Consider the following 13,382-nt stretch of genomic DNA (forward strand, 5'->3'; position numbering starts at 1 on the left):
TGCCTGTAATCCCAGCTACTTGGGAGGCCAAGGCAAGAGAATCGCTTGAACCTAAGAGGCGGAGGTTGCAGTGATCCGAGATCGCACTACTGCACTCCAGCTTGAGTGACAGAGCAGGACTCTCTCTCAAAAAGAAGAAGACACAAACTAATCAGAATAATTTAAAAATGTTTAAACCAAATTCATATACACCGTATATATAAATGTATGGCATACTTAACATATATTTAAAAAAGAAAAAAGAACAAGAGGGGATTTGTCCATAATCAAAACTTTATTGAAAAATGGACACCAAAATAGGAGATTACTGTTGTATACCTTACAAAACCAAATGTAATTACATTATCTTGGTAAATTAATTAGAATTATGGAATTTATAAGGCTTTCTGTGAGATAACACAAAATTCAGGAAGCTGTTTGAATCATTAGTGTTGCTTTCTTCTAAATGAACACCCTGCAAAAGAATCATAAGAGTATATTAAACAAGTGCATTCTACCTTTGCTATAATTTTAATAACAAAAAGTACTTTTAAGTAAAATACAGAAGTTTTAAGAATATTGGATTAATACTCATATACAGATTATTTATCCTCTTATACCAGAAATTTGCTATAATACATCTATCATATCTGAGTTTACTCTGGTATGACTGTCACTCCTATTTATCAAATGCTATGAAGTGTACTTAAGACCATGAGCCTGAATTCAACAGTGAAGACTGTTTCAAGCAAGCTGTCAGAAGATATACTCTTAATTTTTAGGAACTATTCTGAGGCCGGGCGCGGTGGCTCAAGCCTGTAATCCCAGCACTTTGGGAGGCCGAGACGGGCGGATCACGAGGTCAGGAGATCGAGACCATCCTGGCTAACACAGTGAAACCCCGTCTCTACTAAAAAATACAAAAAAAAACTAGCCGGGCGAGGTGGCGGGCGCCTGTAGTCCCAGCTACTCAGGAGGCTGGGGCAGGAGAATGGCGTAAACCCGGGAGGCGGAGCTTGCAGTGAGCCGAGATCCGGCCACTGCACTCCAGCCTGGGCGACAGAGCGAGACTCTGCCTCAAAAAAAAAAAAAAAAAAAAGGAACTATTCTGAATACTTTTCTCAAGAAAATAATTTTGATTAGAGGTATTTTCAGATCTATTAGGAAAACTCTAGAACAGATACACCCATTAAACCATCTGTCAGCATATGGGCACTAAATTCCAAAATCATGACATGAAATAAAGGTTTCAAAAATGTCACAAGTATACCTAGTACTATTACTCTGAAAATATCATGTGCTGACTTCATATTTAGATCTCACCAGGTCACACCAAATAGATGTCCGATTTGCTGCCAATCTACTTGAACTCTTCCAGTGAGAACATGGAACTTACAGCTCCCCAAAATATCACAAGCAAATTTCTAACATCATTATGGAATTGTAAATTTACAAGTATTACTATGGAAACTATATACACAATTTTTTTTTCTTATTGCACTAAAGTGAAAGAAGAATTAAAATTAGGTTTTTATATTAATCATTGCAGTTGCTCATAAAAATAAAAACTCTGGTTTTAACTTATACATTAGCTATCTGTTGCTTAGCTGGCAATGATAAAAAAAAAAACTATTATATGTACTAAATACAAAATTTTGTAAAAGAAATTTTAAAATTCTATATGGTTTTAAAAATCCATATGTCCTGTCCGGGGAGGTGGCTCATGCCTGTAATCCCAGCACTTTGGGAGGCCGAGGCGGGCAGACCATGAGGTCAGGAGATCAAGATCATCCTGGCTAACACAGTGAAACCCTGTCTCTACTAAAAATACAAAAAATTAGCCAGGCACGGTGGCGGGCACCTGTAGTCCCAGCTACTCTCGGGAGGCTGAGGCAGGAGAATCGCTTGAACTCGGGAGGCGGAAGTTGCAGTGAGCTGAGATGGCGCCACTGCACTCCAGCCTGGGTGACAGAGCGAGACTCCTAATTAAAAAAACGAAACAAAACAAAAAAACCGTATGTCCTATAACATGTAGTTGTTCTTTTGCTTCTATTCTGATTTCTTTAATTTATTCCAAGTTAAGCAAACTAAGTGAATAAATATAAAAGAACTGGTGTTCTAAACTAAGAAAAATAAGTCAATGGAGTTCCCTGCAAGGTCAAGAGTATAAATATATCCATTTGAACAGGATATTCTTTACTGAAAGCACACAACCAAAGATAAGTTATTTTGGTAATCATTAAGATTTCTTTAAACTTTTCAGTGAATATAGAGACATTTATACTCATAAATCTCATCACTGGGTTGGAGAATGCCAAATGATGTACCTTCTGTGAGTCTGGCCTTTCCTCCTGTAGGCTGGCACAACACTGTTGAACAACCTACACAAAGAACCACTGTCTGAGCATGGCTGAAAACCGTGGTGATCTTGTAGCAACCTAAAAAAAAAGTGAAAAGCAGAGGAAAACAGCACCTGTTCAACATTTCCAGTAATATGTAAAAAAATTAGGAACTTTAGTGCTATGAAACAGCAAGCCACATGTGTAACATAAACTTTTCTAGCAGCGACACATAATTTTTAAAAACAGGTAAAATCAATAATAAATTTTATTAAACTTAGTATTTCCAAAATATCAACAGACTTTTTCTTGTATCATGAAATAGAAAACTCATCATCTGAAAAGCTTAAAGACTAACTCAAATGGCATATCTCCTTTGAATGCCTGTTTTCACTTACCCCGAAATGTTTCTACAATGGTTTCAGTACATTGATTATGAAAATGTCCCTGACATTTCCAATTCTGTAATCCCACTTCTACTCAACAGAGGGTTCTAATGTATCTTACCTATACACACCACACTAGCAATCCCTACAGAAATTTTCCTTAGTAAAGGAATTAAGATTTCAAATTTTACCTGGGCATTTTACATCCATAAAGTAAGAATTTGGACTTTGTACCAGGCGTTTCTTTTTATGTTTTTTCTTTTCCTCTTCCAAGGACGGATGTAGTAAATCTCTAGCCAACTGAACAAAGCAGCATATTATTACTATTAGTTTTAAACCACAATGCTGGCACATTTAACCATACGTAAAATATACATGCAAAAACCAGAATAACGGTCATCCTCGGCAGAAGCAACACTTCAGATAGTAAAGTTATTTTTCGAAACCTGTTAATAACTTTCATCAATACTTTCCGTAATACTTGTGTTCTCCAGGTCCCTGTGAAAGTGCTTTCGGGCGATCAGGAAACATATGGTAAGGCAAACTCTGTCCTTTACTCAACTGCGTACTGAACTGTCTTCAGGGAAAACTGCGCAAAGTCGAGGTGCTAACAAAAGAAAGTGACCCCGACTGTGGACTCGCTTGGAGTAGAAACTGCTGAAGTGGACCAGATATCGCCAGCGCCCGGGTGATTTTTGCTCCTGGGGCTCAACAGCTGATCTGACAGGAATTCTGGCTGAGCGACCGTCCTTGACGGAATTCATATATAAAGCAACAACGACGACAGTTTTTTTAAAAGGAAAACAAGTAGGAAATCGCTTTCGAAAGAAGGCAGAGGGGGCGAGAAACACCAAGCACTAGGAAAGCAAAAAGACCCAAAGATCACAGCCTCAGGGACACCCCTCAGAAACCAAGACGGCTCATAAGCTACCCAGAGAGCTGTTCCCCTCCCAGCCACCGCCTCTGAATTGCAGCCCACGCCCCTGCAGGGCCAGCCGCGCCGCGCTGACCGGGCAAGTCACTACATGCCCGCCACGCGCGAAGACGCTGCGCAACTGGAGCCGCCTCGCCACTCTCGGACACTACAGGCCCGGGAAACAGCCGGACTCATCCGTCCCATAGGACCCTCGGTAAAGAAGCCCAAAACAAACCCGGAGCCCGACGTAAACAACTTACAGGCATGTTGATCCTCTCGCAAGCCCAGCCCTCACAGACTTCTCAGCGCACACGGCTGGCAAGCTGCACGCGATCTGCGCTCGGCATCAACTTCCGGGATAGAGGCGGCTGGGAGGAGCAGCGGGGCGGGCCTGTCCGCTCTAGGCCCTCCTCTCGGTGGTAGGCGGGGACCCTCAAGCCAGGTCCACTGGTCCAGGGCGCAGGGAAGACCCGGGGATGGTGCGCGTTCGAGGGTGCCAAGTCCCGTGGGTCTAACGGGTTCGTCGGCGAGGGCCGCGGTCTCTGCGATGCCTGAGGCCAGAATCTGACGGGGGAGCGGCCTCGGGCTTAGGCCATGGCGAGGGAGCGCTGGTGGCCACCCTGGCCGGCGCCACTCCGAACCCGGCGGGCCCTCAGCGCCGGCCCCGGCCCCCTGGCCCGGCCGCTGTCGCTTGGCTCTGGGGGTGGGCACACGCGGCGATGACACTATTCTCTTCTTTTGTATATTAAAAAATACAGTATGCTTAACCATTAATACGTGCCAGAGAGATTATGAAAGAGGCCCGTATCCTTTTGGCTTCCCTTTCCAAGGCGGAGATTTCGAAGTTTTCTGCGGGGTGTGGCGGTGCCTTAGGTTTGCGGCTGTGCCTTAGGTTTGCTTTGTTCGGAAAATAAGTTTTTATAACAGCACGGATTCGCTGCTGTGCCTCGGTCACTAAGAGACCCACCCCTTTCTGTCTTCTGAGGATTACATGTACTTTGCAGAGTGGACAACTCGGGGGCCTGAGAAAGACGAATGTCACCGATGACAGAACATGAGTCTTTATCATTATTATTATTTGAGACAAGGTCTCGGTCTGTTGCCCAGGCTGGAATGGTGCCATCACAGCTCACTGCAGCCTCGACCTCCTGGGCTCAAGCGATTCTCCCGCCTCAGCCTCCCGAGTAGCTGGGACCACAGGAAGACGCCACTTTGCTTTTTTTTTTTCTTAGAGACAGGGTCCTGCTATATTGCCCAGGCTGTCTCCAACTCCTAGGCTCAAACAGTCCTCCCACCTCAGCCTCCCAAGTAGCTGGGACCACAGGCGCGTGACAGCATGCTCTATTTTTGAGGAGGAAACTCTATGCTTGAAAGATGGTGTCATGGGCGACCAAAAGGCAGGAAACCAGAAAGACACTTGACCAGAAAATTGGCCTAACTGGATTTTTTTTTTGGCAGAGTCTTGTTCTGTCGCCCAGGCTGGAGTGCAGTGGCACAATCTTGGCTCACTGCAACCTCCGCCTCCCAAGTTCATGCAGTCCTCCTGCCTCAGCCTCCCAAGTAGTTGAGATTACAGGCGTCTGCCACCATGTCCGGCTACATTTTGTGTTTTTAGTAGAGACGCGGGGGGTGGGGGTGGTTTCACTATGTTGGCCAGGCTGGTCTCAAACTCCTGACCTCAAGTGATCCGCCCGCCTTGGCCTCCCAAAGTGTTGGGATTACAGGAGTGAGCCACTGCACCCGGCCCTAACTGGATGTTCTTAATCACCTTATTTGTCTTTGCAAAAAGGATACATGTATAATATACATTTTGGGAAATGCAGAAAAATAGAAGAAAATTTACCATCTGGAGATAAACATTTTTAACTTTTGACCTATATACTTCCTAATATTTTTTACTCACTTGGATATAGGTTTATTTTGGGTTTTGACTTAACCTAATTGGGATCATCTTGTGCATAATCTTTTGTAGACTTGAGTTTTCCTCCCACTTACTATAAAATGAGCATCACTCCATGTCACTACATTTTTTTTTTTTAAAAAACAAGATCTCACTGTGTCGCCCAGGCTGGAGTGCAGTGGCATGATCTTGGCTCACTGCAGCCTCGACCTGCCAGGCTCAAGCAATCCTCCCACCTCAGCCTGCTGAGTAGTTGGGACTGCAGGTGCAAGCCATCACGCCTAGCTAATTTTTGTATTTTTCGTAGAGATGGGGTTTTGCCATGTTGCCCAGGCTGGAATATTCTACATTATGCTTCTTAATGGGCATGTAGCATTTGTCCTGTGACTATATATATATTAATTTCAGCCATACATGAAATTGGGCATTAGGTTTGGGTTTTTAAATATTTGATACTTAAAAATTAATAAAATATTGGTAAATATTAAATATTTCTTGCGGATAAGTATATAGAACGATAGAATTGTATACACAGAATAATGGCCCCCAAAGACATCAGTGTCCTAATCCTCAGAACCTTTAGTTACACGGCAAGTGGAATAAAGTGCTGATTAGCTGATTTAATCCAGAAACATTATCCTGGATTATCTGTGTAGGCCCAGTGGAATCACAAGGGTTCTTGAAAGTGGAAGAGGAAGACAGAAGAGCGAGAAAGAGATGTGGTAATGGAAGAATGTCTGAGAGGTGCTATGTTGATGGCTTGTAGATGGAAGAGGGCCATGAGCCAAGGAATGTGGGCAGCCTCTAGAAGCTGGAGAAGGCAAGGAAATTGACTCCCTCCTGGATCCCCCAAAGAGGGACACAGCCCTGCCAACATCTCAACTTTAGCCCAGTAAGACCTGGCTCAGACTGCTATCCAGAACTGTAAGATAATAAATTTGTCTTGTTTTCTGTAATTTCAGCACTTTGGAAGACCAAGGTGGGCAGATCACCTGAGGTCAGAAGTTCGAGATCAGCCTGGCCAACATGGTGAAATCCCGTCTCTACTAAAAATACAAAAATTAGACGTCGTGGCACACACCTGTAGCCACCAGCTACTCGGGAGACTGAGGCAGGGGAATTGCTTGAACCTGGGAGGCAGAGGTTGCAGTGAGCAGAGATGGCGCCAATGCACTCCAGCCTGGGCAATAGAGCGAGACTCTGTCTCAAAAAATAAATAAATAAATAAATAAATAAATTTGTGTTGTTTTAAGCCATTACATTTATGGTAATTGGTTACAGCAACAATAGAAAACTAATGCAATAATGAAGATGCGTGTACCCACTACCTAGCTCTGTCAAAGCTTAACATTCAATACTCCCCCCCAGCAACTTTTCATTATTAACACTACAATAACATTCTTGGAGATACGTTTTTGTGTTTGTCCTCATTCCCTTAGGATCAATTCCTGGAGGAGGAATTGCTGAGTCATACGCTATGCACATTCTAAGGTTTGTAATATAAACTGCCAAATTACCCTCTAAAAAAGCGAAACCAATTTATATTCCAGATATAAATGTATGTGAATGTCCCTTTCTTTGCACCCTTGACAATACTGGATATTATGTTTTTCCCTATCTCAATCCAGAAGAACTATTGTTTTGAACTAATATTTTGTCATATTTCATTGTTGTTGTAATTAATATTTTCCATATGCTTATTGTCCATTAGCATTTTTCTGTTTTTTTTCTTGTGTTTTTGAAACAGGGTCTTGCTCTGTTTCCCAGGCTGGAGTGCAGGGGTGCAATCATGGCTCCCAGCCTCAAGCAATCCTCCTGCCTCTGCCTCTGCCTCTGCCTCTCAGAATGCTGGGATTACACTGTGACCCACTGTGCCCTGCCTAATTTTATTTTTTGATGATTTGTTTTAATCATGCAGAAGTTTTTAATGTTATATATTCACACACACACGCATATTTCAAATCTATTGCTTTTTTCCTTTTTGCTATTGTTTTTAGAGAGGCATTGGTCACTGTAGGATTAACTGAATATTTGCCCTTGCTTTCTTCTAATTCTCTTGTTATGATATTTATTCTTTAACTTTTTAATTAAGTTGGAATTTATTTTGGCACTTCATGTATCATAGGTCTCAGAACAATTTCTGATTATTAGGCCTAGTTATGGCTTCAGTTCTTGTTAACTAATGCCCATTACAGTGTCAAAACCCTCCAGCCTCTGAGACACTCAGAGGCAGCCTGAGAAATAAAATGTTCAAGGTCCAGAAGACCTGGACTGTAATTACAACTCTGCCTTCTCCTCCAAAGCTCAATTTATCCTAAAATGTTTTCAGGCCCCGGCACTGATGGCAGATGCAGGGCCCTGGAGTCCCTTTGCCTTGGCAGCCTGCTCTCAGGGATCGTGCACCTGGCTTTCCAAAGAACTGTAAAGCACCAGTCAAAATCCTGTTTACTGCTATTTAAACTTTCCAGCTATTCTAGCTAGCCAGGTCTAAGTAGGTGCCACTGAAACCTCCCATTTGGCACTGGCTCCCTTCACCTCAGAAGGGTGTGGCCATCTCTACTCCCATCTCCCTTTACCAAATTCTTTTTTTTCTTTTTTTTTTCAGATGGAATTCCAGGCTGTAGTGCAGTGGTCCGATCTCAGCTCACTGCAACATCCACCTCCTGCGTTCAAGTGATTCTCGTGTCTCAGCCTCCCACGTAGCTGGGACTACAGGTGCACGCCACCATGCCCGGCTAATTTTTGTATTTTCAGTAAAGATGGGGTTTCACCATGTTGGCCAGGCTGGTCTCAAACTCCTGACCTCAGGTGATCCGCCTGCTTTGGCATCCCAAAGGGCTGGGATTACAGGCGTGAGCCACCGTGCCCAGCCTCCCTTCGCCAACTTCTAGTGCTGGGAAAACACACAGGTGTTCCGGCAGGCTAAGCCGGGAACCCAACGAGTGCTAAATTTCAGGCCCCAAGTGCTGCTCTAAATAAATCAGATCCCCAACTTTCCCCTGGACTGAAGTTTTCTATGCCTATGCCCTTTTTCCAGAAAGATGATCAAGGGGTTAGTTTAGTTTTGCTTTTAAGAAATTCCGGCCAGGCGCAGTGGCTCACGCCTATAATCCCAGCACTCTGGAAGGCCAAGGTGGGTGGATGATTTGAGGTCAGGAGTTCAAGACCAGCTTGGCCAATATGGTGAGACCCCCGTCTTTACTAAAAATACAAAAATTAGCCAGACATCAAGGTGTGTGCCTGTAATCCCAGCTACTCAGGAGGCTGAGGTAGAAGAATAATTTGAACCCGGGAAGCGGAGGTTGCAATGAGCTGAGATCGTGCCACTGCACTCCAGTCTGGGCAACAGAATGAGACTCCATCTCAAAAAAAAAGAAAAAAATATTAGAGTTTGAGGTAGAGGTCCTAAAGATAGCTTTTCTTTTTTTGAGTCAAGGTCTCACTCTGTTGCTCACACTGGAGTGCAGTGGTGTGAAACAGCTCACTGTCGCCTTGACTTCCTGGGCTCAAGCGATTCTACCTCAGCCTCCAGAGTAGCTGCGACCATAGGTGTGTACCACCACACCTGACTAATTTTTTAAAAATTTTGTGGAGACAGGGTTTTGCCATGTTGCCCAGACTGAAGATAACTTTTCTTTTCTTTTTTTTCTTTTTTTTTTTTTTTAGATGGAGTCTTACTCCGTCATCCAGGCTGGAGTGCAGTGACATGATCTCAGCTCACTGCAACCTCCACCTCTCAGGTTCAAGCAATTCTTCTGCCTCAGCCTTCCCAGTAGCTGGGACTATGGGCATGCGCCACCGCGCCCAAGCTAATTTTTATATTTTTAGTAGAGATGGGGTTTCACCATGTTGGCCAGGCTGGTCTCGAACTCCTGACCTCAGGTGATCCACCCGCCTTGGTCTCCCATAGTGCTGGGATTACAGGTGTGAGCCACCGTGCCCGACCTAAAGATAACTTTTCATACCCTTTCTAAGTATTTTTCTGAGATACTCCAAGAAACCTGTGTCATCAGGAAACTAAAACAAGACTGCATTCTTTTTTCTCTTCCTTCTATTGTCCAGCTGTTGGCAGTTATTAAAGTGCTTGTGGCTCATTCTCAACACACTCCTAAAATCAGCAGCAACTTCTGCAAGTGTGCGTCTTTTCTGTGTACCAGTTCTCCAACAGGACCACACCCATGGCCCCCAAAGTGCCAACTGCAGAGTTGCAATCTATCTGTTATTCATGAGGATGCTTCATGAAACTCTCTTCAGTCATCCCTTTTGAGTGGCCATCTGTGATCTGCCAGGACCCTGACACAAGGATCCCCTGCCAGGATGTGGTCCTCTTTTAGCCTAGAAGGCTTTGCAGTTGAGGTCCATCTGCTCCTCGTCATCAATCAAACGAAATCACCGCAGAAACATCCTTTGTCCCTGACTGTGGGACCATTCAGTTTTAACGGGCTGTGGCGCCTCCTGTTCTATGCTTGAAATGGATATGGGAATCTTAAAGGAGACAGCCTATAGTCCTAGCCATGTAGAGCCTTGCCACTTTGTGGACCAGCCACCTACAAACTTTTTGGAACTAGAGACTCTCAGGCTCCGCCCCTGACCTACTGAGTCAGAATCTGCATTTTAGTCCATTTACATTTAAGGTTAAGATTGTTATGTGTGAACTTGATCCTGCCATTATGATATTAACTGGTTATTTTGCTCGTTAGTTGATGCAGTTTCTTCCTAGCCTTGATGGTCTTTACATTTTGGCATGTTTTTGCAATGGCTGGTACCGGTTGTTCCTTTCCATGTTTAGTGCTTCCTTCAGGGTCTCTTGTAAGGCAGGCCTAGTGGTGACAAAATCTCTAAGCATTTGCTTATCTGTAAAGGATTTTATTTCTCCTTCACTTATGAAACTTAGTTTGGCTGGATATAAAATTCTGGGTTTAAAATTCTTTTCTTTAAGAATGTTGAATATTGGCCCCCACTCTCTTCTGGCTTGAAGAGTTTCTGCCGAGAGATCTGCTGTTAGTCTGATGGGCTTCCCTTTGTGGGTAACCCGACCTTTCTCTCTGGCTGCCCTTAAGATTTTTTCCTTCATTTCAACTTTGGTGAATCTGGCAATTATGTGTCTTGGAGTTGCTCTTCTCGAGGAGTATCTTTGTGGCGTTCTCTGTATTTCCTGGATTTGAATGTTGGCCTGCCCTACTAGGTTGGGGAAGTTCTCCTGGATGATATCCTGAAGAGTGTTTTCCAACTTGGTTCCATAAATGCTCCAATTAAAAGACACAGACTGGCAAACTGGATAAAGAGTCAAGATCCATCAGTCTGCTGTATTCAGGAGACCCATCTCACACGCAGAGACATACATAGGCTCAAAATAAAGGGATGGAGGAAGATTTACCAAGCAAATGGAGAACACAAAAAAGCGGGGGTTGCAATACTAGTCTCTGATAAAACAGACTTTAAACCATCAAAGATCAAAAGAGACAAAGAAGGCCATTACATAATGGTAAAGGGATCAATTCAACAGGAAGAGCTAACTATCCTAAATATATATGCACCCAATACAGGAGCACCCAGATTCATAAAGCAAGTCCTTAGAGACTTACAAAGAGACTTAGACTCCCATACAATAATAATGGGAGACTTCAACACTCCACTGTCAACATTAGACAGATCAACGAGACAGAAAGTTAACAAGGATATCCAGGAATTGAACTCATCTCTGCAGCAAGCAGACCTAATAGACATCTATAGAACTCTCCACCCCAAATCAACAGAATATACATTCTTCTCAGCACCACATCGTACAGAATGGCGATCATTAAAAAGTCAGGAAACAACAGGTGCTGGAGAGGATGTGGAGAAATAGGAACACTTTTACACTGTTGGTGGGATTGTAAACTAGTTCAACCATTATGGAAAACAGTATGGCGATTCCTCAAGGATCTAGAACTAGATGTACCATATGACCCAGCCATCCCATTACTGGGTATATACCCAAAGGATTATAAATTATGCTGCTATAAGGACACATGCACACGTATGTTTATTGCAGCACTATTCACAATAGCAAAGACTTGGAATCAACCCAAATGTCCATCAGTGACAGATTGGATTAAGAAAATGTGGCACATATACACCATGGAATACTATGCAGCCATAAAAAAGGATGAGTTTGTGTCCTTTGTAGGGACATGGATGCAGCTGGAAACCATCATTCTTAGCAAACTATCACAGGAACAGAAAACCAAACACCGCATGTTCTCACTCGTAGGTGGGAACTGAACAATGAGATCACTTGGACTCGGGAAGGGGAACATCACACACCGGGGCCTATCATGGGGAGGGGGGAGGGGGGAGGGATTGCATTGGGAGTTATACCTGATGTAAATGACGAGTTGATGGGTGCAGCACACCAACATGGCACAAGTATACATATGTAGCAAACCTGCACGTTGTGCACATGTACCCTACAACTTGAAGTTTAATAATAATAAATAAATTAAAAAAAAAAAAAAAAAAGAATCTGCATTTTAACAATGGTGATCCTTGTGCACATCCCTGTGTGAGAAGCACTGGCCTAGATATATCACACTGCCATTTTCTCTGGAGTCTTCCTGCCTCCCTGCTGGGGCTGTCAGGAAGCCAGAACCCAGATTTCTGCTACTCCAGGGTAACAAACCAAGTATTTTTCTCTATATTGGAACAGGAAAGCACTCTTCTACTGCTTCTCCAAGATACTCTATTCATTCCAGCAAATCTCACTCTCTCTTACCATATTTAGGAAACTTTTAAGTCAGTGATACCCAAAGTTGGTTGCTTTTTGGAATCACCAAAGGCAGCTGAAGTCAATTAAATTAGAGTATTTAGGGGTGGAACCCAGGCGGCAGTATTTTTAAAACTCCCCAGGTGATTCCGTGAACAACCAGGGTGGAACTTCCTGCTATAAGTTGTCTGGAGGGCTTAGAATTTGTAGAAGCAAAGCCCAGAAAGTACTATACACTTCTAACGCTTAAAAGGAGAATGAGGGAAACATGCAGGAGAAAAAAAATCATTAATATTTCAAAATAGCCATTCAAAATAGCCAAGCTTGGCAGCCAGGTGAGATCTCCCAGCACCTGTCCTGCTTGCCTTGATGATCAGGTCTCTTCATTTCTCCTACCATTGCTTCCTGCAAACCTTCTCACTATCCTCCCGAGGCTCCAGGGAAGAGAGTGACTGAGACGCACGGTGTTCTCTCAAACTTCATTATAACCCACGGTTCATAGTGTCAAGGTGTTTTATGAAGGTGCTGAGGCCGGCATAAATTTATGCAAATAAAATCTTTCCCTTTTCTGAACTCTTATTGCCTACCTTTACCTCTTGTCAATAACTACTGCTGTCTTGTATGAACTTCTAAAAAAATGCTCTTATACTGCTATTTCACTTTCTGTGTGTCATGCCTTCTCTTCCCCAAAAGTCCTTTGGCTTTTTTTTTTTTTTTTTCCTGAGATGGAGTCTCACTCTTGTCACCCAGGCCGGAGTACAGTCACACGATCTCAGCTCACTGCAATCTCCACCTCCTGGGTTCAAGCAATTCTCCTGCCTCAGCCTCCTGAGTAGCTGGGATTACAGGCATGCACCACCATGCCCAGCTAATTTTTGTATTTTTAGTAGAGAGGGGGTTTCACCATGTTGGCCAGGCTGGTCTCAAACTCCTGACCTCAGGTGATCTGCCAACCTTGGCTTCCCAAAATGCTGGGATTACAGGCGTGAGCCACTGTGCCTGGCCCATGGGGTTCTTGAAGATCAGGATTTGGTCTCGTCTCCCCGAAAGCCTAGCACAGTGCATAATGGGCACTCCAGGAATATACTGAGTACCATACTCAATAGAGCTGACTTGA

At 43.6% G+C, this 13,382-nt stretch overlaps 1 protein-coding gene and 1 long non-coding RNA gene across 2 annotated transcripts; one reads left to right on the forward strand and one right to left on the reverse strand.

Annotated features, from left to right (window-relative positions):
• Window positions 1-255: 255 nt before the first annotated feature.
• On the reverse strand, window positions 256-3,998 carry RPS27L (ribosomal protein S27 like). Its single transcript, XM_008016345.3, has 4 exons — window positions 3,881-3,998; window positions 2,896-3,004; window positions 2,307-2,417; window positions 256-454 (listed from the first exon to the last, which is right to left on the reverse strand). Exons 1-4 carry the CDS (start codon window positions 3,884-3,886, stop codon window positions 426-428), a joined length of 255 nt encoding a protein of 84 aa, XP_008014536.1. The 5' UTR covers window positions 3,887-3,998; the 3' UTR covers window positions 256-425.
• Window positions 3,948-10,415, forward strand: LOC140710474 (uncharacterized). The gene is made up of 3 exons (XR_012091503.1): window positions 3,948-4,039; window positions 6,960-7,011; window positions 8,126-10,415. It is a non-coding gene; the product is annotated as an uncharacterized lncRNA (long non-coding RNA).
• The last annotated feature ends 2,967 nt before the right edge of the window (window positions 10,416-13,382 follow it).

Source organism: Chlorocebus sabaeus, chromosome 26 (assembly GCF_047675955.1).
Source record: "Chlorocebus sabaeus isolate Y175 chromosome 26, mChlSab1.0.hap1, whole genome shotgun sequence".
Taxonomy (NCBI): Eukaryota; Metazoa; Chordata; class Mammalia; order Primates; family Cercopithecidae; genus Chlorocebus; species Chlorocebus sabaeus.

Bases quoted from the DNA above. Each gene is read 5' to 3' on its own strand.
- RPS27L (XM_008016345.3), bottom strand. The intron at 2,418-2,895 runs GTAAAATTTGAA...CTTTTTTTTTAG, and splicing joins TATGGATGTAAAATGCCCAG to GTTGCTACAAGATCACCACG. The intron at 455-2,306 runs GTACATCATTTG...ATTCTTTTGCAG, and splicing joins AAAGGCCAGACTCACAGAAG to GGTGTTCATTTAGAAGAAAG.